The 25,800-nt window shown below is 42.0% G+C and overlaps 1 protein-coding gene and 1 long non-coding RNA gene across 3 annotated transcripts; one reads left to right on the plus strand and one right to left on the minus strand.

Moving 5' to 3' along the window:
* Positions 1-4,545: 4,545 nt before the first annotated feature.
* On the minus strand, positions 4,546-22,575 carry LOC111861777 (toll-like receptor 6). 2 transcript variants are annotated; one of them, XM_023846618.2, is made up of 7 exons: positions 22,541-22,575; positions 16,792-17,788; positions 12,685-12,970; positions 11,371-11,537; positions 9,292-9,470; positions 8,317-8,602; positions 4,546-5,163 (listed from the first exon to the last, which is right to left on the minus strand). In XM_023846618.2, the coding sequence occupies exons 2-6, from the start codon at positions 17,767-17,769 to the stop codon at positions 8,341-8,343; spliced, it is 1,872 nt and encodes a 623-aa protein (XP_023702386.1). In that variant the 5' UTR covers positions 17,770-17,788; positions 22,541-22,575; the 3' UTR covers positions 4,546-5,163; positions 8,317-8,340. The 2 variants fall into 2 exon arrangements, with proteins under 2 accessions (XP_023702386.1, XP_023702385.1); XM_023846617.2 differs by lacking the exon at positions 4,546-5,163 and having other exon boundaries at positions 8,062-8,602.
* Positions 22,576-22,686: 111 nt separating this feature from the next.
* Positions 22,687-23,069, plus strand: LOC117282108. Its single transcript, XR_004512730.1, has 2 exons — positions 22,687-22,762; positions 22,919-23,069. It is a non-coding gene; the product is annotated as an uncharacterized LOC117282108 (long non-coding RNA).
* Positions 23,070-25,800: the final 2,731 nt, after the last annotated feature.

The raw sequence follows: 25,800 nt of genomic DNA on the forward strand, positions 1-25,800 counted from the left end.
CAACTTTGAGGTACACCCAGCCTCTTCTCCAACTAGTAGAGAAGGCTCTTTCTTTAGAGACAAAGAGACTGGTCCATGAAGCTGACCACCAACCTCAATCTAGTACCGAGGTAAACGTTTTCACGGAATGGCGATTAAGTAGTTAAGAACAGGAACAACTTTACGTTTGCCTTATATTTTTAACGTACTAGTCGGAAGGTCACGGGTTCAAATACCGATGAAGTCATTGGATTTTTTTCAATTGACCTAATCCTTCCGGCCGCACTATGGCCCTGGGGTTCACTCAGCCTCTAACAGAAATGAGTACCAGGAATTAAATAAATAATTTCCCTGGGGCCGGCGCGTAAGGCTGACAACCTTACCGCCATCTTTGATCCGATTGTCTAGATAATGTGGGACCCTCAACGTCTCACAACCCTATGGGCCTTCACGGCCTGTTGCAGGGATAGCTTTACTTTTTTTTTGGCATGAACTTATGAGGTTGAGTTTTTATTATGGCTTTTGATAAATCAAGTCTTGTACTGGATCGGTGAATATTAAATTAACAATTTTTTATGTAGAACCATAAGATTAAACTTAGTCGAATTCTGTAATAATTTCGGAGATGAAACGGGTGGGCGAACAAAAAGCTGACATTACATTAATTTTTAATTTCATGTATATTCATTCATCAGTAATCTGTCAGACGACAAGTCCACAGTCTCTTCCAAAACAGCTCCTCCACTTAATGCGATCTCAAGCTTTCTCCTTCAATTAAAATATCCTCTTCTGTCCTCAAGGTCATCCAGCATCTTCTTACGTCTTCTGGGTACTTCTATCCGCCCCTCCGGTTTGTTTTGTCTCCAGAGGAAATATCTCGCATACATGTTATCTCTGTTTTTGGAAAGAGACTATCCAGGAAAAGTGATAATGTGGTAGTTTTTCCATTTGCTTTCCACATCGCAGTACAACAGCCGTTCAAACCACTCTGGTCACGCTTGTTGCTATACGAACTTGAACCATCTCGAGCATATAACAAAGAATATATACAAATTTAACAAGGATGAAACATTGAAACTTTTCATTTTCCACATTTCGATGACGCTCAGGGAAGGAAATCTCTAACAAGATATTTCGAATAACAGTTTGCTCACTGGCTATGATATGGCCATTAAGATGTGTATAAGAAATGGATTTCGAGAGATTTGCTTTATATGGAGTGTTTGATAGCTTGGATCCGTCACAATGGCAGATCACGATCATTCAGTACTTAATAATGCCACTAAAATGCCACAGAATGGCGGTTCTCGGGGTTCGTAAAAGGAATATGACCTTTCCATTGTTGCTTCGAGAACAACATAGATACGTCACACAGCCAGAAAGAGGAGACATTTTCCCACGAAGGCTGTCGATATAACTCATTATTATTATTATTATTATTATTATTATTATTATTATTATCCTCTTCTTCTTTTGGCTTATTCAAATTAAGATTTAATCTCCGAAAGTATGCAGCGTTTACGAGATATTCGTAGATATTTGCTAGGACTCGCATTGCAAGGTCTCTCAGGCCGTCGACTTTTGTGTACTGCGTCTCTAGAGCCTTACTCTCTTGAATGCAAATAATATCAAATCCGCCAGTATGGGGATGTCTCGGAAACTGGAGTCCTTGGTTCGAATTTAACTAGAGGCATGGATTTCTGTGTGTAGGTAGTGGGGTTGCGAAGGGCTGATCGCCGTCCTACGGCCTGTCTGTGGGATTCAGATATTGATAAACGGTCAACTTCCAAAGGGCTGTAGAGTCATAGATAGAGGGGGACTGTATCAACCAGTGGTCACTGTGTGGACAACTGTTGTCATTTTCGTGATTAATGCTTGTTTAAAAGAGGTTTTTGAAACATACACTTTTTATCTCAATTTCAGTGTTGGGTGCTACTGTTGGCTTGTGACTATCAGAAGTTGAGCCCGAAGACGTAATTGTTTCAATCTTCCTGTGGATATATGTAGTATATGTATACTCGTATTTACATAAAATGTATAAATCCTTAGACCAGAGGCTTACTTCCGAAGCTAATATTTGCTCAGCTGCTCAAGAAACTCCACGATTTTAATGGAACTTGAGGATTCGTCACTGTTTCCATACAGAACCCGCTGTTGGTCCTCATCGTATGCCAGATCATATATTCAGCACCATCGTATCCTGTTTCTTTAAGACACTTTAATATTATCTCGTGTATGAGTGACTATCCACGGGTTTTTGATTGGTAATTGGATTTGTTGGATACTTACTGATCGTAACTACAAGTAACTATAGCGCTATCGCTAATTCACTCAGCAGTTCACTACAGCACGTACTAATTCTTCTCAGTCGTTGTCTGGTAACTGCTTCCAACGCCGTAGATCCCTCAAATTCCGTGTTCACTCCCTTACTGGCCGCTAAATGTCTCACAACAAACTACACTCTAGATTTGTCTTGCTTATAACATCTCGACACGAATCGCATAGAAAACACCGCCTCAAGCAGTTTCTCCATCACTGCGTCATGCAGCTGTCGCGCGGACAGAGTAGAGAACACTGCTTCCTTGTTAGTCTATTATTGCATGTTAGGACTCTGTTGCTTAGCAAAGGGCGTTGCTTAGAGAGTCACTACTTAGAAACGGGTCTACGTGCTAAAATATGTTTAAATTTATAAGCCGGAAAGTCGCGGAATCGAATCCCGTTAAAGTGGATTTCTTTCAATTGACCTAAACCTTCCAGCAACGCTATGGCACGGGGTCGACTCAGCCTCAAACAGAAAGGAGTACCAGGAATATTCTTGGGGGTAAAGGACGGCCGGCGCGTACGGCTGACAACCTTACCGCCATCTGTGAGCCGATTGTCTGGCTAATGTGGGACCCTCAACATCTCACAACCCTATGGGCCTCCACGGCTTGTTACAGGGATTCCTTTATTTTTTTTACTCTGCTTAGTAGGTGATTTACCATGATTTTTGTCGAGACACATGTAGCTACAGATGCTGACGCGCCTCTGAACACACACACACACACGTGTACAAATCCTAGATGTTCATCTAGAGCAAAATCTGGTTCTAGTGAACACGCAGGGTTTTGAAACTTACACGTGACATGCCAAATAAACAGACCCGGTTTATTTGGCGGCTAATTAACCTATAAGTTAGTAGTTGAGAGGGACAGAGATATATTGGGTGGTGGGGGAGTGTAATCCTGATTAGAGATTTACGTGCTTTAATGATTATTTAGGGGAGTTAGGGGGAGTATTTAAACTCCCAGCGGAGTGTTGGAAGTGGGTGAATATTGTGACGTTATTCTCGGGTCAGCGGGTTCATTTCGTCTCCACTAATCGCCCGTCCAAACTGACATTTCGAAGCGTCGCCACGCGACATCATATTCTCCTCTCCCCTCACACCCCCTTCCTGTTCTGTAAAGAGCTGCTTGAAATATTAGCTGAAATATACAGGTCAAAACAGGGCTGCACAACATTATTAATTCGCATAGTGAGGGGTGGAGTCCAGCTGGGTCCACTCGGCACGGCGGCCACTGATGGGCCTTTTGTACCTGCCCCGGGTGATTATGATGATGGATAATTTGGTGGAATGAAGATTGGCAGGGGAAACCGAAGTATCCGCCACATCGCCACTTTGTTCACCACAAATCCCACTTGACACGACTCAGGATCGAACCCGGGCCGCCGTGGTGGGCCGCCAGCGACTAACCGCTTGAGCTAAGGCGCGGGCACGCTGTACTCTCTTACTGAATGAACTAAATCAACTACAGACCTACATTGATTAAATGAATATGTAAGTTTAAAGCATAAGTACAAGAATGAAAACTATGAAAATTAATATCTAGTAATACAATAGTCACTGCTCTTGCAGTCGGTAGCATACGGCATACGGGCAAACGTGTCAAGAGTCACACATCTATGGTGAACTGCGCGTACCGCCTTAAAACTGGGGTTGACACTACCGACAAATATTTTTCCAGAAAAAAAAAATCCTGACAATAGGCATAAAATAAATGTAGAAAATAAGAAATTTGACCATGATTCCTAAACAAAATTCTCAACAAAATCAGACATAACCATTGAATTTAATATATTCACTTAATGTTGCTAAGCTCGGGTATTTGAAAATATTTAAAACAAAATGTAGTTCATATTTAACTTAGAACCAATCGCACATACCAGAATTCTTAATTTATTCATCATATGTATATCCATGTATCCATATATAAAAATTAAAATTCAGTAATTCCTCATCATTGCAGGTCCTTTTCTGAGGGAACAGCTTCACACATTTAAGAAATTTGCTGAAAAGATATCACACAACTGGGCTACAAATACTATAGGAATAGCAGGGCGTGTAGCACGCATGTAGGCGAAGGATACATACAAAATTTTGGTGGGAAAGCTAGAAGGAAAGAGGCCATTAGGAAGACCTAGACTACGTGAGAGAATAATATTAAAATGGATCTTAAAGAAATAGAATGGAGTGGTATGGATTGGATTCATATGGCTCATGATAGGGATCAGTGGAGGGCTGTTTTGAACACGGTAATAAACCTTCCAGTTATATAAAATTTTGGAAAACTCTAGAGCAGCTGAGCGACTGACGACTTCCCAAGGAGTCACAATGTAGGAATGTTCTCTATAGAAAGAACGAAGAAAATAGGATAGAGGCGATATATTTCTCCGAAACTTCGGGATATCTCCGAACTTGGCAACATTACAACCAGAACCCCGTATTCTTCATGGTCACAGCCATGAGAACCTCATACCAGCAATGAAATATAAGCGATTTATGAAAAGATGGAGCCATCTACAGTAACCTCAAAATAATGACCAATCAGTGTCTTTTCCTTCTTGATGTAAGAGATATCAACCAATCCAAATAACAAAACACTAAAGTCTCCATTTATTCACCACGTTTAACAAGCTTTGTCTTGTTAGACTAAGGGAAACTGTCGTGTTAATTGGAGTGCCTTTCGCTGGGTGTCATCTTTATCATGTGAAGAGATGCAAAAGAAACACGAGATCCGAGGTTTTGTTTTCAAGTACTCTGTTCTAGAGGGGCGCTTTCAAGAGATAGAGGTTAATTGTTGCATGATGACGTCATGAGGCGGCCCTCGCACGGAATGCTGGCATGTCACAATAGCTGACATCCCCCTGTGAAACAAGGAAAGGACTTTCGTTTAATTCTCTCGTTTCCTGTGAACTTGTTCAAGAGTTTGTTTCGCGTATCCAAGAAAGGGCCAAATGTCAGTACAAGTCTGCATGAATAGACACGAGGCAGCAAGGATCTGTGATGTATTGGTAGATGGTCTGCTTCCTGTTCAAGAGGTAAGATTTCGAACTCATATGAGGGCTGTGTTTCTCTTTAAATCCTTCAGGAGAAGTATGAAAAAGAATCTTAAATCTGTATTTGTGTGTAGCGTTAAAAGCCAATGAGTGGATGACGTTTCCTTCTGCTCGCAGCGGACGCAGACCTTGGAAGTAAAATATTGGTATTACATAGTAAAATAAGTAGCATAGCTGGTATTTCTCACTGTTGTTCACTCGTAACACAACATTTATATCAATAAGGTACATAAGGTATGCAGTCTACACAACACATAAACAAATGTTGATACAATAGTGACTTCTTTGTTTTTTAAATACATAATATTGTTGTGTGGACTGCATACATTATGTACTTTTTTGTACCTTATTTATAACACACAACAAGACGCAATACACACTATTAAGATTTCTATCAATATTGACCTAAAGTGATTTTAAGTAAAAAGATAGAGAAAGAAAAAGTGGAAATAATGATAATATGGAGGATAATTGAAAGGGGAAGGAAGTAATGCAGGAGAGAGCAGAGAAGGAGATAAAGATACCGAAATAATAAAGGATGAAACTGTGTGACGAATGAAGATAAAATCTATTCATGAGCTGAAACGTCCCGAATACGAGGGCTAATCGGAAAGTAACCTCCGTTTATTTTAGGCAAGTAATATAGGAGAGAGGGAGATTTCGCGCATGCGCGGTAGCATCACATGACTCTGCCTTGTAAACCATCACATAACTAGTCATCTAGTGTTTGTTCTTGTCTCTACAGAGTGAGTTATGTTGTGTCCTGCTATTGATAATCCTTCCATGAGTGAAATTCGCGCTGTTATCCGCTTTCTTCACGCTAAAAACGTAAGCGCTGCGGAAATCCTTCGTGAATATTGCCCGGTCATGGCCAAAATATAATGAGAGAAGGAATTATAAGACAATGGTGTATAATGGTCAAAATTGGACGAACAAATGTTCACGATGATGAGCGAAGTGGTCAGCCATCTGTAGTGAGTGATGATCTTGTTCAAAGTTCTTGTTCACATTTTTAAGGCTTCAGTTGCCACGTGTTCTGATACTGACAAAGAAAGCAACCATGTGCTGGGAGTAGAACGGGTACCTCTTCTAGTGTTTAATGAACTTAATAATCAATATATAACATTCCAAGGCGCTGCGTGGACAAGAACATTGAATTATTCCATGCTCAGTGAGGTTATTTTTCGTTGTTTCGTTAATTCTTAACCATAAGTTACAGAATTTAATGAGTGCTATATTTTAAACTCGTACTCCCAGTTATTCTCACAGGTAAACATGATCTGCCCCTTTTTAGCCTACTTTCCCAAAGTACGCTTATGCGGTCTTTATGCTCTCTCTGTATATCCCCAACTATTAACTTAATATGAAAATTGGTATATAGGCCTGTATCATGGCACCTGATCCCATCTCAGCGGCGTACTTCATAAATCCCTTCCATCAATCTACATATCTTTATATGTGTATCCCCCTACTGCTGCTAGGCAACGGCTCGGTGAAAACGTTACCGCGGTAAAGTACACATGCAACAGTAGAAGTGTTTGGCGTGTGAGTCTGTGTACCCCCCTATGGTTGCTAGGCAAACTTATTAAGACCTTTCTGCGGCAACGAAGAATTTTTGGAGACGTCATTTTCTATGCGACCCATGTCCCGGATTGGCGTGAGGGGACTGAGGAAAATCACTAATATATTCACTACTGCCAGTCTCCGTAGTGAGACTGGAGTGAGGTATTTCTAAATTACCATTAAGAATGCTAACATCTCTGCCTTGACTTCTGTTGACTTGGGTGCGTTGTTGGTGGTCCTGTCCTAATACCACAGAACCAGTTTCAATGCTTCCCTGTTTCCATCACGTGACTGAGATATCAGAATTTGTCCCGAAGCGCGAGGAGAATACAAGCTTATTCAAGTACTTCCCCGTTTTATCCGTGCATCATTGAATTTACTGCAAGCACGCTTTGCTTTTCTGAGCGAAAAGGGGTGTGAGGGGGTGGCGGAGGTAGCGACGCCCCTTCAGGTTGGCAGTAACAGCGCATGCCCGTCTGGCTTCGCTTACGATCACCAACCTGTAAATGTAACACAGTCAAAATCGAAGTGTCAGGTTTATGCTGGCTGAAAACCGGATGGTCTATTTTAAGACAAATTTGGCAGAATCTTCTAAGGAAGACTACGGCTAGAAAGGACTTGTGCCAACGACAATAATGACAGAAAGAAATAGCATCCCTATAGGATAAATTGTATCTTTGTATTTGCGTCACTAATAAGGTACAGATAAAGCTATCCCTGTAATAGGCAGTAGGGTTGTGAGACGTCTAGGCTCCCACATTTTCTCTAGACAATCGGCCCACAGATGGCGGTGAGGTTGTCAACCTTACGCGCCGGCCGCCCTTTACCACGCAGGAAGATTAATGGTACTTATTTCTGTTAGAGGCTGAGGTGACCCCAGGGCCATAGTGAGGCTGGAAGGGTTAAGTACTTTAATGCACTTTCAAAGGTATCAGCTATGTGCTCGAAATTGTGCCATTTGAAGCATAGTGACATAATATTTTTTATTGCTAGTGGGGTGAAACTAAGTCCCTTGTACTGCGGCCACTTCTGACCTATTGTACCAGCCCCAGATGATAGGTGAGGGTGATTGTGGAGCAATTGGTGGAATGAAGATTGGCAGGAAAAACCGAAGTACTCGGAGAAAACCTGCCCCAGCGCCACTTAATCGACCACAAATCCCGCTTGACCAGACCCGGGATCGAACCCGGGCCGTCGCGGTGGGATGATATAACTTATTTCACTCTTTCAACTGTTGTGAGAAGGAAGGCTAGGAGATAAAGGTATGAAAGGCTAAAGGAAAGAAAAAATGTGGTGAAGTATGAAGCAATTACAGAAATGATTCTTTCTTCAATTGTAACGGGCCTGTCCAAGGAAGTAGTTACACTTTTAGAAGAAAGAAGAGAAGGATGCGCGTACAGTGATACGGGGAGGATATTGATGTCACTGGAATCTCCTATTCCGTTTTATGTATTTCTTGTTGAAACGCCTCTGAAGGACGATGCCTGCAACCACCAAAAGGACGACGAGCGTCGTCAGTCCCGCCATGACACCAAGCATAGCCTCCGAGGAGCCGAGAGTCACATCGATGTTCTGAGGTACAGTCTCGGCTCGAAGTTGCTGCATCTCACTACACAACGCCTCCTGCTTCCAGCTGTAGAAGTGAACTAGGCGTTTGTTCCGCATCGGGATAGGCGTGTTGCACCTGAAACAAAATAATTAACTATTCCTTCTCCTTTAGCGGCGCTACAACTCTCTGTGAGTCTTGGACCCCTTCATGGTTTCGTAACAGTAAATCTGGGATGGAGTCGTTAACCCCACGCCCAACTCCCAACCTGGAGGAGCAGGGGCTACATTTCATCTGGCTCCTATTGTTTGATCTGTCTGGCATGTGTGGCCCTACCAGGAGCGTACGCTCCCGGCGGCATAGCTCTCAGGGTCACTGGGGCGCGCAAACCTCCTCTCCTCGACGAGCCGGCAGTCTCCAAGGAGGCTTAACTAATTAAGTAGTTAAGCAAGAGTAGATAAAACCACTATGAAGGATCCATTATTCCTGTTGTCTGAGTGAATTCATTGCGATTTTGCGTATCTTACTGGTCAGAATATCCGTTAGTGCATAGGTCGTAAAGAACGCCTAACGCGTTCTTATCCTAAGGATTCCATAAAATCAACTTTAATGAAGTTACTTATATCTTACAGTATTTAATTCTATACGAAACGCTAGCAAAGTTCAAACAGCCGAAATTAAATTCGTAACAAATATCAACGTGTATAGCATTTTGTGCGACTAAACTACACCTAGAATTTTATCTAGTCTACAGTGTACTGACAATATGGTAAAATGCTCGGCAACGGTAGCGTGGACTGTCTGTCCATTGCAATGATCAAACCAACCTCAGCTCGTACAGAAGTTCCTGCGAGGTTTTGTACATATGGCGCACCACTCTGTCCAGCATCCACTGCAGGGGACAAACACAGTCCCACGGGTTACCCTGCAGGTCTGCCGCCTCCAGCGACTCCCAGCGCGTGATCCGTTCATCTAGCGACGAGAGGGCGTTGTAACTCAAGTCCAGCTGCAATAAAAAGAGCTCCGTTCACCAATATCTCTGATCAAGTGACGCGAACGAAGAGCAACATATATTCGCGAAGTTTTTTTTTATTGCTAGTGGGGTGGGACTAAGTCCCTTGTATTGCGGCCAATTCTGGCCTATTGTACCAGCCCCAGATGATAGGTGAGGGTGATTATGGAGCAATTGGTGGAATGAAGATTGGCAGGGGAAACCGAAGTACTCGGAGAAAACCTGCCCCAGCGCCACTTTGTCAACCACAAATCCCACTTGACCAGACCCGGGATTGAACCCGGGCCGCCGCGGTGGGAAGCCAGGGAATAACTATGCCGCGGTCTTTCGCGAAGTTTACTTCCCTTCAAAATGCAATTTTTGCGCCACAGTATCAAATATATGGAGTAGAGTCCTTGACAAGCTACTAGTCGCTCAGACGGTCGAGAACGTCCACACGTGACACATGTGCGCGGTCTCTTTTAGTGACACGGTCAGTGTATCATGCTATACGGCATCGAATGGTAAGATGACTGATGAATAGTAACTTGCAAAGGATTTTGAGGGAATCGTTTGAGACCCTGTCGAGGTGATATCCAGTTATTAATATAAACGGAACGCGAAAATCTATGAACTATCTCAGAAAACGCAGTCAATGTTGCGGCAGAGATTCGAACTGAATTCCTCTGGAACACAAGTCTTCAGCGCTGTTGCTACATTAAACTGCTCGGTACGACTGATATGCAAAAAGAAGTTTCACAATATGGCGGCAATAGAGCTGAATCACTTTATACCCTCATACCCCGTTTCTTTAAGGTACATTGCAATACTAACGTCTCAAATCGTCTCTACCATTGAGGTATAAAATATTGTGACACAGTGGCTGAAAGCCGGAATAGCGGAGTTAGAAGAGGCGGCCAGTGCTAGTCGACGGCCGGTAAACACGCTCGCGAATCAACAAACACTCGGGCCATCGCTAGGCAACAGCTCGCTTAACATATCACACAACAATGGAGGAATTCTTGGAAGAGGTATTCTGTGTTCGATCAGCTCTGAAGCTACTCGTTTTGTCCACTACGGGCAACCTGTTCGAAAACGCCATTAAAAAAATGCTGCAAAGTCACACTGAGGTTAGAGACATGCTTAATGGAAGCCAGTTTGATTTCCTGTCCTAAACGTGTTTGTCATTACGTTTGTCATTACGTTTGTAGGTACGTCACTATGTTGATAAAACTATTATTGGGGGCACGCGGTAGCGTAGTTGGTTGAGGCATTATGCTACAAGCCGAAAGGTGGCGGGATCGAATTCCGATGAGGTGGATTTTTTTTCAATTGACCTAATCCTTCCAGCCGCACTATGGCCCTGGGGTCGACTCAGCCTTAAACAGAAATGAGTACCAGGAATATTTCTGTGGGTGAAGGGAGACCTGCGCGTAAGGCTGACAACCTCACCGCCATCTGTGAGCCGACTGTCTAGAAAATGTGGGAGCCTCAACATCTCACAACCCTATGGGCCTTCACGGGCTGTTACAGGGATAGCTTTATTTACCTATACTTTAGACCATTATTATGATGAGCTCCAATTACAGCTTTTTAATGAAACTTGTAGGAAGATTTTATTTAAGGACGCTGTGAGTAGCTCATACTATATTCCGTTTATTGGTAGCGATAAATAAACAATAAACTGGAAAAGATACAGAAGGAAGCGGTTAAGGCCTAATTTGAGATGTCAGTATCCCAGCCCGAGATTCGAACCAGACACCTCTCGAATATAAGTAAGAAGAGTCGCCGCTTGAGACATCTGTCTGTGTATGAACAGAGCAGAAGCGAATTTGAAGCACGCTGTTTCAACGGGGAACCACCCCCACCACCCACACGCCCACTCTCGTCCCCCTCCGCTAAGCCCCCATCTTACCGAGCATATGCCGACATCTCTGAAGGCGTCTGTATCAATCTTGGCGAGGGAAGGGTTCTGTGCCACTCTAATGGCGAGTCTCCTGTTGCAGTTCTGGGCAAGGGCTGCAAACTCCAAGCCAGTCTCCTCCGTGCCGCCACTACACTCTCCGCAAGGCGAAGCCAGACCTGCGCACAAAAGGAAAATGAATTGGAGGACTCCAGAGATTCGATAGTTCAATATGTCACGACATCGATAATTCGATAATTCAGCTTTCGATTGGAAAATTGTGCCTATTGTTCTAGCCGACATGAAAGATGTCGCTCATGTTACGGGAGGAACACACATAAACTCTGGCATCTGCGATTCTCATGAGACTGCATATTAAAGTTCATGATACGACCTACGCTCACCACGTGACACCCTCTATCCGCAAAAGTTGGCACTAACTTCGCCGACAAGCAGCGGTCGCTCGGTCGGTATAGTTCGCTTGCGGACTACAGGCCACGGAGTTTTGTTATCCTGTTCCGTGATTCCAGACACCGCGGGCCAACACTTTGTGTCTGCTTTGTTATCATTTAGAACTCGTCCACAGATCAAAGCAACTAACATTATACAGATGGCCAGTAGCCCCAGTTATGAATGTATGTGTACTTGAGAACTCCCAGCCGAAGCCCTTTAGCTGAAATGTAGCTAAGAGTCCATATTCTCAGTGAGCCGCACCATCAAGTCACCAGCTCCTAGCTCCATCAGCTGATATTCTGAATATTAAACTAGCCACTCGGACATTAATATGCTTTAGAGGGAAACCATCGAGAATTCTTCAGCACAAGTATGTACTGTCACGTGTAGGGGTGACTATAGACGGGTTCTGTATTGGATGAATGGATTTATTGAAACCTTATTCACACAACTCGAAACTACAAGCAATTACAGCGCTATTTCTGATCTACGCTTTACAGTTCACCTTTGCACACGCACTAAGGTTTTAAGTCTTTACTAGTCGTATCCTGGCAACGGATTTATAAGAGACTCACTGTCACTTAAAATCACAGATGAAGTCTTCTTTGCACAGTCTAGTTAATTTATTGCCATTTCTTGTCAATCACCTTCGACTGCCATCTCCAGAACTCGACCCAATTCTCGACAAATGACTCAAATGAATTCTTCTTCAATTGAACTCTTACAGCTTCTGACACCTAACTGCTTCCTTTCAACTTTCCGTTATCCTTGGGGCGGACCTCACGAAAAACACTGCCTTCTATTATCCCTATTGTTTTAGGCGTGTTTACCGAAACGTTGCCTAGCAATGACCTCTGTGACTCAGCACTTTACCTGAGAATGCTCCGGCATTCAGCTCCTGTAGCTCCTTAATGTGACTCACGCTGACCCAGGTCAAGTTGACGAATATTTCGCCGTCGTTCTCTTTTCCCGCGGTCGGGAAGCGAACCTGTCGCATCGGGTTGTTGTCTAGGCTGAGCCACTGCAGAGACGGCATCTGGAGCCCAGTCAGTCCGTCGGGCACTGCGGTCAGTTGGTTCTGGGACAGGTCCAGGACCTCCAGAGTCCCGTAATCCACTACGGGAAACGACGTCAGTAAGTTCGACGACACATTCAGTACCTGAAAAGTAATTGTTAGGTCTCAGTATTAAAACCGCAGGACTCAAGCAGCAGTATTGGCAAGTGCTTGCTTCGAATCTGACCAAGGTTACTTGCTTTACTGACTGAGGTCGTTTATATTTTCGCTCACCCTCTACAGGTTGGAGGACGATCACAGAGGTCGTGCGGTTTGAGGCACGAACCGTCTTTGCTCGCTCGAACGCTTTGACCGTGGGTTCGAATCCCACTCGAGACATGGATGTCTGTGTGCGTTTATTCTGTATTTGTTTTGTTCTGTGTGTAGGTAGCGGCCTTGCGACGGGCTTATCCCCCGGCCAAGGAATCTTACCGTCTGTGTATAGATTAAGAAACTGAAACACCGGCCGAGGTCCACAAGAGCTGTAGAGCGACAGATAGATAAATTTACAGGTTGGAGACGGCATAGAACCTGGAAATAGGCGATTACTGCCTCCTTCCAAATTCATACCTACTCACCTTTCATGGTCATCGTAGTATCTGATATAGACATGATATAACCTACTCAGCTGAAGCAGTGTACTGAATGGCATAAATGCCGAAGAACCATTGGCACAGGAGGCTGGAGGCACCCGAAGAATATATAGAGCATGCGCTCTAAAGCAAATTTGTTTTTAACGAAAACCCATTTAGGGCGTGACTGCACCGTCCGAATTTGGGGTAAGAGGAAAAGATTTTCGTGTCGTCTCGAAAACAGATTTTCCTTCCTATATTTGATGATACTATTTTTCAATAGCACAATATCGGGAAACGCATCCGTTATCACTTTCTACTGCTGGTTTTATTTTCGTTCCTTGGAAAACGTTTATTTATTAATATACGTTTAAAGCTATAATGCTTCATTTGTTTCTAATTGAACATACAGCGTACTGAAGTTTGGTGGTGTTGGTGGTGCTCGTGGTGTAGTCGGTGATGGTGGTGGTGTTGATGATGCGACTGTTGGTGTTAGTATTGGTGTAGGTGTGGTGGCGGTGTTGGTGTTGTTGTGGTGGTGGTGGTGGTGACTGTGATGATTTTGTTGGTATTGGTGGTGGTAGTAGTAGTAGTAGTAGTAGTAGTATTTATGTATTTTAATTTACAATATACTGGGCTCTATCTTACGCGGTAACTGCCCTCTAAAAGAAGTTATCGAAGGAAAGATAGAGGGGCGGATAGAAGTGACCAGAAGACGAGGAAGAAGACGTAAGAAGATGCTGGATGACCTTGGGGACAGAAGAGGATATTTTCATTTGAAGGAGAAAGCTCTAGATCGCATCAAGTGGAGGAACTGTTTTGGAAGAGACTGTGGACCTGTCGTCTTGACAGATTACTGATTAATGTATGAATAGTGGGCTCTATATCTATCTATTAGGAATACATACCCGAAAATTTTTCTGTTGACAAGTAAATCGTTTTAAGTTGTGCTTCTGGTCAAAGCAAGAATCTGATTTGTCACGCTTCAAGATAACATTTTTCTCAGCATTAAAATCCACGTAAACTTACATTATTTACTGAACTTAGATAAGCCGTTTCTTAGAGCGACTGATGAAAGAAGACTGACTCTCATTCTGTGATGTTGAGACCGTGGAGGACCTTGAAAAAGATGGAATGAATATATCGTTTAGAGACAGGTTGGATTTCCTATACAATGAAACTAAGAAGATGTAATAGATGGTCTGTGTTTCTGGATAATGTTATTAGTTAAGGATGCGAAATACATTTTTATTATCACTTAACACATAACAACATACCATGGCCAGTGTACCGGAGTATGAGGGACATTACTTCTAGTTATACATTGAATAAATTAGTTGGTAAATGTTCTTTGGTTCAGTTCTGGAGAGGTCTGATCATAGAGTACATAACTAACTCCACGGAGCTGAGCCCTTCTTGAGAAGTTACAAGTTGCTCAGCTACTCAAGAATTTCCCAACATTTTATGGAACTCGAAGGTCCATTACCGTGTTCACAAGAGCACTCCATTGGTCCCTATCCTGAGCCAAACCAATCCATTCCATACAACCCCATAATATTCCTGTAATATTCATTTTAATATTATCCTCCCACCTGTGTCTGGACCTTCCTAATGGTATTTTTTTCTGGCGTTCCCACCAAAATCCTACTTGCATTCCTCTTCTTCCTATGCGTGCTACATACCCTGCTCATCTCATCCACTTTGACTTGAACATTCCAATTATGTTTCGTGAATGGTACAAGTTACGAAGCTCCTCGTTATGCAGTTTTCTTCAGTCTCCTATTATTTCATCTCTCTTAGGTCCAAATATTCTCCTCAGTACCCTGTTCTCAAACACCCTCAGTCTGTGTTCTTCCATTAACATCACAGACTGTTTCATACCCATACAAAACTACATACAAAATTACATCTTGTTATATTTTAATTATTACGTTTCTAGACAACGTACGAGGGACCACAGAGTACTTAGAGATGGAGCGTTCAAGAAGCTACAAATTTCTTATATGACCCTGAATTTTCACGATACATAACTGCACAGACAGAATGAAAGGATTTAGCTGCAGATATCTGGCGGATGTGTGGGATGAAAAGCAGAAATATTCCTTTCAGCAATTCAAAGAATGTTTCAGTATGTACTAAAACTTCTTTGTCCTTGGCTTTCCTCTTTTGTGAACAAAATGCAGCCTGCTGGATATGCGATGCCAAGTTTCTAGTTTTATCTAGGTTTTATTCAGTTTTTCATTTTCGAAACTAGAATGATTTGCGCGACCAAATAAATTAAAAACCCTGTTCTACCGATTGTCGAGGTTGCCATCTTAGTATTTTTAGCTTCGTAATTCAGAGACCCAAGATTAATTCTTCTTTTTCTCAATTCGGATATCTTTACTGAAATTTTCCGAATCTTCATCAGTCCGCCCAAACAAGAGTCGAAGCACTGTCATTACACACCGACCGCTTCCCTCCACACAATTCACAGCATGCCTACGCCGGCCATAACTATCCTGTCGCGTCATCACACCCGTTATGACTGAGAAGTGTCGTTAAGTAAACTAAGAACCAAGTATGATCCTGCCTGCTTCTGTCTCATTTAATGAAGGCGGTGTTGTGCTTATGTGGAACTTACTTACTTATGGAGCTGAGCCCTTCTTGAGGAGAAGCCAAATCTGAAGCTACTCAAGAATTTCCCAGCATTTTATGGAATCCGAAAGTTCATTACCGTGTTCACAAGAGCCCTCCAGCGGTCCCTATCCTAAGCCAGATCAATCCAATCCATACCATCCCATCCTATCTCTCTAGGATCCATTTTAAAATTGTCCACCCACCTACGCCTTGGCCTTCCCAGTGGTCTCTTTCCTTCTGGCTTTCCCACCAATATCCTATACGCATTCCTTTCCTTCCCCATTCGTGCTACATGCCCTGCCCACCTCACTCTCCTTGACTTTATCATTCTAATTATACTTGGAGAAGAGTACAAGTTATGAAGCTCCTCTTTATGCAGTTTTCTCCAACCTCCTGTCACTTCATTTCTCTTCGGTCCAAATATTCTCCTCAACACCCTGTTCTCAAACACCCTCAGTCTATGCTCTTCCCCTAATGTCAGAGACCAAGTTTCACACCCATACAGAACCACAGGCAAAATTATAGTTTTGTATATTCTAATTTTTATGTTTTTGGACAGCAGACGGTGGAAGCCATGGTAAATTCCCTGTTTTGCCATTCTGTGGCATTTAACATTGGTTGTGTCATGCATAGTGCTTCTGTGCATTCTGAATTAAAGAAGAGTGAAGAATTCCCAGGATATGACCTTTAAACTCTTATCTAAACGTCTATAACTACCATGAAGCGATTTCTCACCCTGAGTCGTAAGCCGTTTACGGCGATGTTTTGGAGAGAGTTCTTCTGCACATGAAGTTCCCGCAGCTTCAGGCGTCTGACAGGTTCCCCCAAGTCCTTGAGGAAATTTCCTGCCAGGTGTAACACTTGGAGATCAGCTGCGATTTTTAAATTTTGAAGCTCCATTCCTTGTTGATTCCAGGAGAGAGACAACCACTTCAAAGATTTCAACGTGGATAAAGCAGATGGATCCACTGTCACGATTTGATTGTACGATAGATCCAAAATTTGCAATGAGGTTAGTGAAGCAAGATTGTATTTTTCTACGGATGATATGTTATTATTTGATAAATTCAATGCTATTAGGCTAGTTGCGTTCTCAAATACATTAGATCCTATTTGAGCTATGCAATTAAATGATACATCTAGCTTTTGTAGTGTTGATATTGCAAATATTTTCGCTTTTAAATGTTCTATCATATTATGAGACAAATAGAGCTCTTTCAAAGAATTCAGAATGGTAAATGTTCCTGGAAACATATTCGTGAGCATGTTTTTGGATAAATCCAGAATTTCCAAATTTCGTAAACCATGGAATGATTTATCGTAAAGAGTTTTCAGTTTATTGTTCTTTAACGAGAGAGCTTTCAAAGTTGTAAGCTTGGTGAACGTGCCAGAATCTACAGCACTGATCTCGTTTTGTGCGAGAGAGATGCTGTTGATGTTGACAAAAGACAGATGGCCAAGTTTCTCGATTCTGTTGCTTTCGAAATATGCCGAGGTGGTATTATATTTATAATGCGCGTAACTGTCTGGGTACGGCTGTGGGAGTATTCCAGAGTTATCACCTGGCCTCGTCTTGACGTCCGAACAATTAAGCAGCAACACTGATTGGACCAAAGAACATCTGCACATATCACACTGTTCCTCTGATGACAGAACACCGACAACGCTGCTAAGCAGAGTAGGTGCAATGAGCCACAGCACGAGATTAGGCATGTTCTTGTTTTCTTGTTTCCTGCAAAACAAGCACACAGCACAGTAAAACCCTTGCCGATTTTCAAAGGGTCAGACCGACACATTACTTTATATAGGTTTACAAGGCTTAAACATACAACAATAAATGTTCAACTAACTAATCGACTACATTCAACTGAGTTCTTCTTGAGTGCCTCCAGTCGCTCAGCTACCCTAGACATTTTCAATATTTAATGGAAACCGAAGGTTCGATACCGTGCTCAAAAGAGCCCTCCACCGGTCCCTGTTCTGAACCAAATCAATCCAATCCATATAGCACCATCCCATTTCTGTCAGAATCAGTTTACTATTATCCTCCCATTTACGTTTTAGTGGTATCTTTCCTATTGAATTTTCCACCACACTCCTATATGCATTTTTCTCCCCATTCCTCCATGCATGCTACATACCATGCCCATTTCATCTTCCTTAAATTGAGCATTCTAACCAAAGAATTCATACAAGTTCGAGGTTTGTGTTACATTTATAAGAAATTTGATCTTTCTGCGGCAATGAGTTGTTAGCCCCATGCCCAGTCCACAAACTGGAGAACCACCCTTTGTCGGCTGTGTGCGACTGCTTAGTCAATATATTCGTTGCTACCCTCTATAACTGGAGGCCGTCTCCTGCATCCGCAACCTGAGGACGGGCGTTGCCGTGGTGGCAAGGTACCCACTTAACATGGAAATAAATAGATTTCGTCAAAACGTTCACAGGTTTTGTATAACTCCGAATTATTTTTATGTGTTCTTTGCTTCCTATGGACCACACGTAACCTTTGAACACTTCTTATTCACATTTCTAACACAAATACCACTTTAGTTAAAAAAGAAACCTCCAGAAAAAGAAATGCTTGGAAGATTTGGGGTAGACGGGAGGAGAGTATGAAAGTTGTTTTAGCCGAAATGGAGTTTGAGTGAGTGGACTGAGTTCGAGTGGCTTGGGATAGATACACTGGAGAGGGGCTTCTGTTAACAGTGGAATGAATCTTCAGATTTCAAAATGGAGATGTTTCTTGACCAGCTGACCGACTATTAACTTCACAAGAAGGCGCCTGTTCCATGGAATTGTTACTTAATTGATCCGCCATACCAATACAATGTTGCTATAATGAATTAACAACTGCCACAAAGTACAGAGAACCAATTCGCCCTGTAATCTCGTAATTTCGTAATGACAATGAAGGAATTTGCCATAGCTAGGAATAATTTGATTATTATGTGTTGTATACGCAAGGATATAGTGGAGGCAGTGTCCGTCCGTCAGGTTTCGATGGAATTTTGTAGATGTGAAGGGTTTCCACCCACCGTTGTCACGCTGAGGCGGATGGAGGCATATGCGAAATAGGCCATGGCTTAGGGCTCCTCGCGAGGTTGGTATGAGAGGGTAGTGAGCCCTTTAGGTTTCGATGTGCAACAAAAACATGTTTCCACTCCCTGTCTTCATTGAGTCTGATAAACAGTAACGCGTGTAACACAAAGCCAGACCTCATCACATTCTTCAGTGCATTGGGGCCACGTTAGCCCTTAAACCGCCTCTGTTGTTACGCGAGTTTACGAATAAATTAAAGTGTATTATTTTCCGGGATGTTATGCCATAGAGTCTGATTTAAATTAACCGACATTTCGAAGTAACATACTCCTTCCATCTTCAGGGCCGAAGAGTAAATCCAGCAACCAGAAAAAAGCAAGCAGCAATCAGAGCGCGCTAAAAAATCCGTCATTGGACCGAAGTATACCGTAGAGCTGATCCCCACTAACTTCATTTTAGCGCACTTTATGAATGCTATCATACATCAAGAGGCAAGTGAGATACGTGACGCGCGTGTGTAGATATATCTAACACGGGATCAATGCCTCGTTTAATGGCCTCTAAACTTTATTACAATGAGCTAGAAATTGTATAGTTGTCTTTGCAGTCATATTTGTGTCGAATGTAATATAACAAAATGGCGACTGCAAGAAATCACTTCCTTGCACGAAATTAATGACTAAAATCTATCAATTTATTATAAGCAGCAAACTGACTTGCATTCGGAAGGGGCGTGGTTCGAATTTCGGTCAGAGGACTGATTATCCTGGGTGATATTTGTGTAGTTTTCCGCAGTCACTCGAGGTTAATGACGGAAAATTAATTCAAATTACGCAATGGCTGCTTCCTTGCACATTCTTCTCCAGTTCACTACTCACTGCCATTCAGAAATTCGGTGCTATATGTTATGAGCGTCGTTAAATGAACTAGAAATAAGCACACAAATAAATACAATTGACTGGGGACTTGCTGTAAGTATGTGGAGTTGTAAAGTGAGAGAGGCTTAGTGAGTCAACTGCTCAAAGAAACGCAGTACAGCATATTACTTCGAACACGACAGCTCACGAGTGCGTTTCATGACTCTCAGCCCACCTCCTACAGAACATGACTGCTCATGAGTGCGTCTCATGACTCTCAGCCCACCTCCTACAGAACACGACTGCGTCTCATGACTCACAGCTCATCTCCTACACAAGACTGCTCACGAGTGCGTCTCATGACCCACAGCTCATCTCCTACACAACAAGACAGCTCATGAGTGCGTCTCATGACTCTCAGCCCACCTCCTACAAAACACGACAGCTCATGAGTGCGTCTCATGACTCTCAGCCCACCTACTACAGAACACGACTGCTCACGAGTGCGTCTCATGACCCACAGCTCATCTCCTACATAACACGACTGCTCATGAGTGCGTCTCATGACTCACAGTCCACCTGCTACAGAACACGACTGCTCACGAGGTCTCATGATTCACAGCTCATCTCTTACACAACACGACTGCTCACGAGTGGGTCTCATGACTCACAGCTCATCTCCTACACAACACGACTGTTCACGAGTACGTCTCATGACTCACAGCTGATCTACACAACACGACTGTTCACGAGTAGGTCTCCCAACACCACTGCTCATGAGCCAATCTCCCACATAAACACCACTGCTCACGAGCAGGCCTTATGACGCACAGTTTATCTCCCACAGAAACACAACTGCTCACGAGTACGACTGTTCACGAGTAGGTCTCATGAAGCACAGCTCATCTCCCACAGAAACACCACTGCTCATGAGCCAATCTCCCACATAAACACCACTGCTCACGAGCAGGCCTTATGACGCACAGTTTATCTCCCACAGAAACACAACTGCTCACGAGTACGTCTTATGACGCACAGCTCATCTCCCACAGAACACGACAGCTCATGACTCACAACCTCATCTCCGATAGAACAAAACTGCTTATGGGTTTGATTTGTTTCTTTCTGGTCCGTCACACTAACAATGTTATAAAAGAAAAAAACAACTCCGTCGAGTGTGACTGTTGAAGTTCTTATTACTTCAATTCTTAACGCCCTTACATGTTTCGGTCCTTATAGACCATCATCAGAGTGACATCGATACAGTTTGGGAACCACTATTACAGTGGGTGTTCTGAATGCTAAAATATATACACATATTGTACAATGTTTGTAATGCACAATCGATACAAAATCCAAACAAACACAGGACGATATCAAAGAACCAACTTCTCAAGAAAGACAGGCGACACAAGTTCGGCCACCGTCAAGAAAGGCGATAAGAGAAAGGACACGAACCTATTTGGTTTATAAATTCTAACTTAAATGACAAAAGTTTTAAAAATTTTAATATACCAATACAGCCGCTGTAGTTGTGAAAACTTTGGATTCTGTATCTATTGAGCATTACAAACAGTGTATGTGTATATATTTTAACATTCAGAACACCAATTTTAATAGTGGTTTCAAAATGTGTATCGCTGTCCCTCTGATGATGGTCTATAAGGACCGAAACATGTAAGGGCGTTAAGAATTGAAGTAATAAAAACTTCAACAGTCACACTCGACGGAGTTGTTTTATCTTGTATAATGGTTATGGGAGTGTCATGACTCGCAGCCTATCTCCCATTATCTTTCGAATATTTCACCATTATCGATGCTACACAGAATATGAAACTGATGTGACCTGTTTAAATAAGTAAACACGGGTGTTACGAGCCACCATTTTGAAGCCAATTTGTTTTAACCAGAGAAGTGTGCAGTTTTGATTTATTTAATTCATAATTTTCTTCAGGTCAGAGTTTTCTGGAATGTAACGCCGTGTAATCTGGTAAATAGGTACCAACAGTTCGGAGGCGCCTGCTACCTTGGAAAATGTTAAATATCTACTAAACCACACGCCGTCACATTTCTAAAAGTCTTATCATTACAACATTCACCGCAGCGAGGACCTTATATTGGACCAAATACTTTCCAATCCATTAATCACCAGTCATCCTATTATTCGACGCTATCATCCGCGATGCTGACAGCGTTATAAAACAAAATAAACGTTCAAAAATATAAGTTTGGAACATCGAAATTACGCCACTGATATCTCAAGTTACAATCCCTTTCCATTCTAACGTCTTTGTTTTCATATTGCTCTTATTGCTGTGGGCCGAACTGGTGAAGTTGAAGGGTCTACTAAGAATATGATTCTGTCCCGCCCTAGCAATCACCCACTCACAGAGCCGAGGCTGGGACGCTATTCCAGACAGAAAATATCCTACAATACACACGAATACGATGCAAAGACACAGAACAAAGATATGTTTATGCAATAGGTTTCGCAACAGACATTTGAGAAAGTCACTTGCTTTTTATTCACGGTTAACGAATTAACGTTTATAATATGGTTAAATGGCAGTGGTTTGTCTACTTACGTGTGAATCTATTGTAAGAGAGCAGCTGATTTAAGACAGCAAAGCATGCGACGTGCCTTTTTCCTATCAGCTATGACAACGATAACACGGCTGTGTACTTTAAGCGAGATAAGTTCAGTTTCTGTGAAAACAGTGACGGCTTGTGAGAGCACGTGGTCTCGTTATTCGTAACACTCAATGAAATGTTCCTTGGAGTTAAGGCTCTCAACACTGTGTGGTCCGGTAACATCTAGAAGGGTTGTTTCTGGCATACATTTTTATTAAATGAAACTATTCATATACTTGTATTTGCTTGGATACACCAAGGAAAACAAAACAACGCATTAAAATTGTGTATTATGTCTTTATTTAAACTTTTACGTTTCTGTACTATTGCAGGAATTCAGCATCAGCAAAAGTGGAAGTATTTACAGAATAACTACACCTGTGAGATGAACAAGGAAAAGTACTGGAAATCACGGAGTGCTGCTTCTGGAAAGCTAGAGTACTTATTCTTCCAGCTACATGTCTTGAAATCAGTTACCAATAATAAGACCAGCAATAATTCTGAGGCAAAAGATGTGGAGTCTACTGAACCTACTAAAGGACATCTGTAAATGTTTCATGCCAGTCCTGCTGAAAGAAACACACAGTACAAAAGCTTTATAAGGCTCTAACAGCATTAACTTAAAACAGTGAAGCAAACAAGACAAGAATGATGAGGATTCACATTTTCTGCTTTCACTCCAAACATTCATGCAGAACTCTGTATTACCACTTATCAATGCCACACAGTTCCACTTTCCAAGGCAACAAAATTCTGTTTGTAATTAAACAGATCCAAGGTTCCCACATTCTTCAACTTCTATGCATTCCAACCCAATCCCCATTCCTCCTCACCAGCAACATCTCTAGGCACTGATCCTGAATACAATTTAGTGTAATTCTGTTTAACAGTTAATCCTTTGCAATGTAAATTTTTTGTTCTGGTTTCATCTCTCAAATTTATTCTTATTAATATTTTTTTCTTCTTCTTTGTTGCCTGCTATTGCTATTATTACTTTTATATCTTATTTTAAGCATTTATTTTACACAGAAATAAATATCTTTGTTATACATCATACAAATATCAAGATATAAATCCTCATGGGAATTATTACAGAAAGATATTTTTACCTTAATGTTACAGCGAGTCCCTTTGCTGGAGGAACACATCTTCTCACATTTGTGTCTAGTCCCTACATCAGAGTTAGTATTTCATCAAATTACTTCACTCACATGTGAAAATAATTATAAAATTCACCTGCATCTATCCTGAGTTCATAAAATAGTGTATAAAATTGGACGTGTCTTTGTATAGTAGGCGCCAAAATATTCAGTACTGAAATGAAAAGACGCCCTGTTGATACCACTGTCTATTCATGTGAGGGCCCCTGGCATGACAGAACCTTCTCAAATCCTGAAGAAACGGTCCGATCACCATGTCCCTGTAGGGTTCTTGGGTGATGGTAAGAGCATTGCCTTCCTCATCCTCAATGAAAGAGGGGCCTAATATACCGTGTGCTGAGAAGGCACACCATATCGTTACACGTGTACTATGCAGCGGTTTCTGTTGATACCACTGTCTATTCATGTGAGGGCCCCTTGAATGACAGAACCTTCTCAAATCCTGAAGAAATGATCCAATATCCATGTCCCTGTAGCATTCTTGGGCGACGGTAAGAGCATTGCCTTCCTCATCCTCAACGAAATAGGGGCCTAATATACCGCATGCTGAAATGGCACACAATATCATCACACATGTACTATGTAGCGGTTTCTGGACAATAACATCTGGCCGCTCAAAACCAAGGAAGCGAGTTGTCTGGTGACCACTTCCGTATGAGCAAAAATAATATTCACTATGAATACTATTTCCTCCATCAAGAAACCCATTTCCAACAACTTCCTTTTCACTACTGGGAACACGTGCGGGTGGAGCTATGCCCCATCGACAAACGCACATGCCTGTTCAAGATGTGCGAGTTTCAGTACTGTATTTTTGGTGCATATATGTGTAAAGGAGAGGATGAAACCAACACTGGCAATGTTTCCTTTTTTTTCTGTACATTATCTTGTGCAATAATGTAAGAATGAGAATGCCCTCTTTGAAATCCGCTGTGTTTACAAATGGAATCAAAACTGAAAACACAGAGGGGTGGGTGGGCAGAAGCAGCAGCGAAAGTAAATGCTTCGCCAAAGCTTCCCATGGAAAGAGGACCTTAAAGCTGTACCAAACTGCTAAGTTGTAAGAGGGCTAAGGCGAGTTACTTTCAGCATTTACTCAACACTTCAGGAAGATATCTCTAATTGTCTATATTTTAACTGATTTTTCCATCTGACTCACAATCATTATCATGCCATGATGAATAAATTTATCTGTGCTAAAGAGGAAGAAAACGGAAAATAACATAACAAATATACATAATAAAATATTTACATAAACTTACATCAGTTATTCTTTCATACAAAACAAAATGGTCCATTCCATCACCGGCATTAAAAAATATCACAAACAATTAAATGACTCTTAACATATGTTTTCATATTGCTCTGTTGGCGCTTCCGATTTATTTTACAGGATCAATAAAAAGGAAGTTACAGCAGCCATTCATGGGAAAATCTGAGTATAATGTTCATGATTTTCTCTAGTCAAGATATAAAGAGATGACACAACCATAAAATACAGAGTGTCCACAAAAGACTGCACACTTTTAAATTTCCTGCATTAAAAGTTAGTGAAACTTTTTATTTTTCTGAACTTTCAGAAACTGAAACATTTGCAGTTCTCTGCTACAAAACACACTGATTATAAAATTCAGCATTCTGGGATAATTAATATATTTCCTACATCTGGCAAGAGTATGAAACTGAAGCAGTGATTCCCCAAACGTCACATCAATCAGCAAATAAATACACTAATTCCCATTTAAAAACTTTTCTGAAAATTTCTCCCCTCTATGTCCTGTTTTCTCCTGCCAGACACCTTTACATGGCCTTCCACAAATTCACCCAAGTTCAGGGACTTTACCTTTTACCTTTACATTTTATGGCAAACTGCTGACACAAATACGATGTCCCACAGAGGTTCTGTATCACAGCTTTGGAAAAACAGACATCCAGAACTCTTGTGACACTTGCAGCAAACTATGATGACAGCACGCTGCCAAATTTCAGGAGTACTCCACTTCACTTACCAACCTGTGACATCAAGAGTGGATGTGTATTTATGTTTCAATAGA

This window comes from Cryptotermes secundus, unplaced genomic scaffold, assembly GCF_002891405.2.
Source record: "Cryptotermes secundus unplaced genomic scaffold, Csec_1.0 scaffold413, whole genome shotgun sequence".
NCBI classification, from domain to species: domain Eukaryota; kingdom Metazoa; phylum Arthropoda; class Insecta; order Blattodea; family Kalotermitidae; genus Cryptotermes; species Cryptotermes secundus.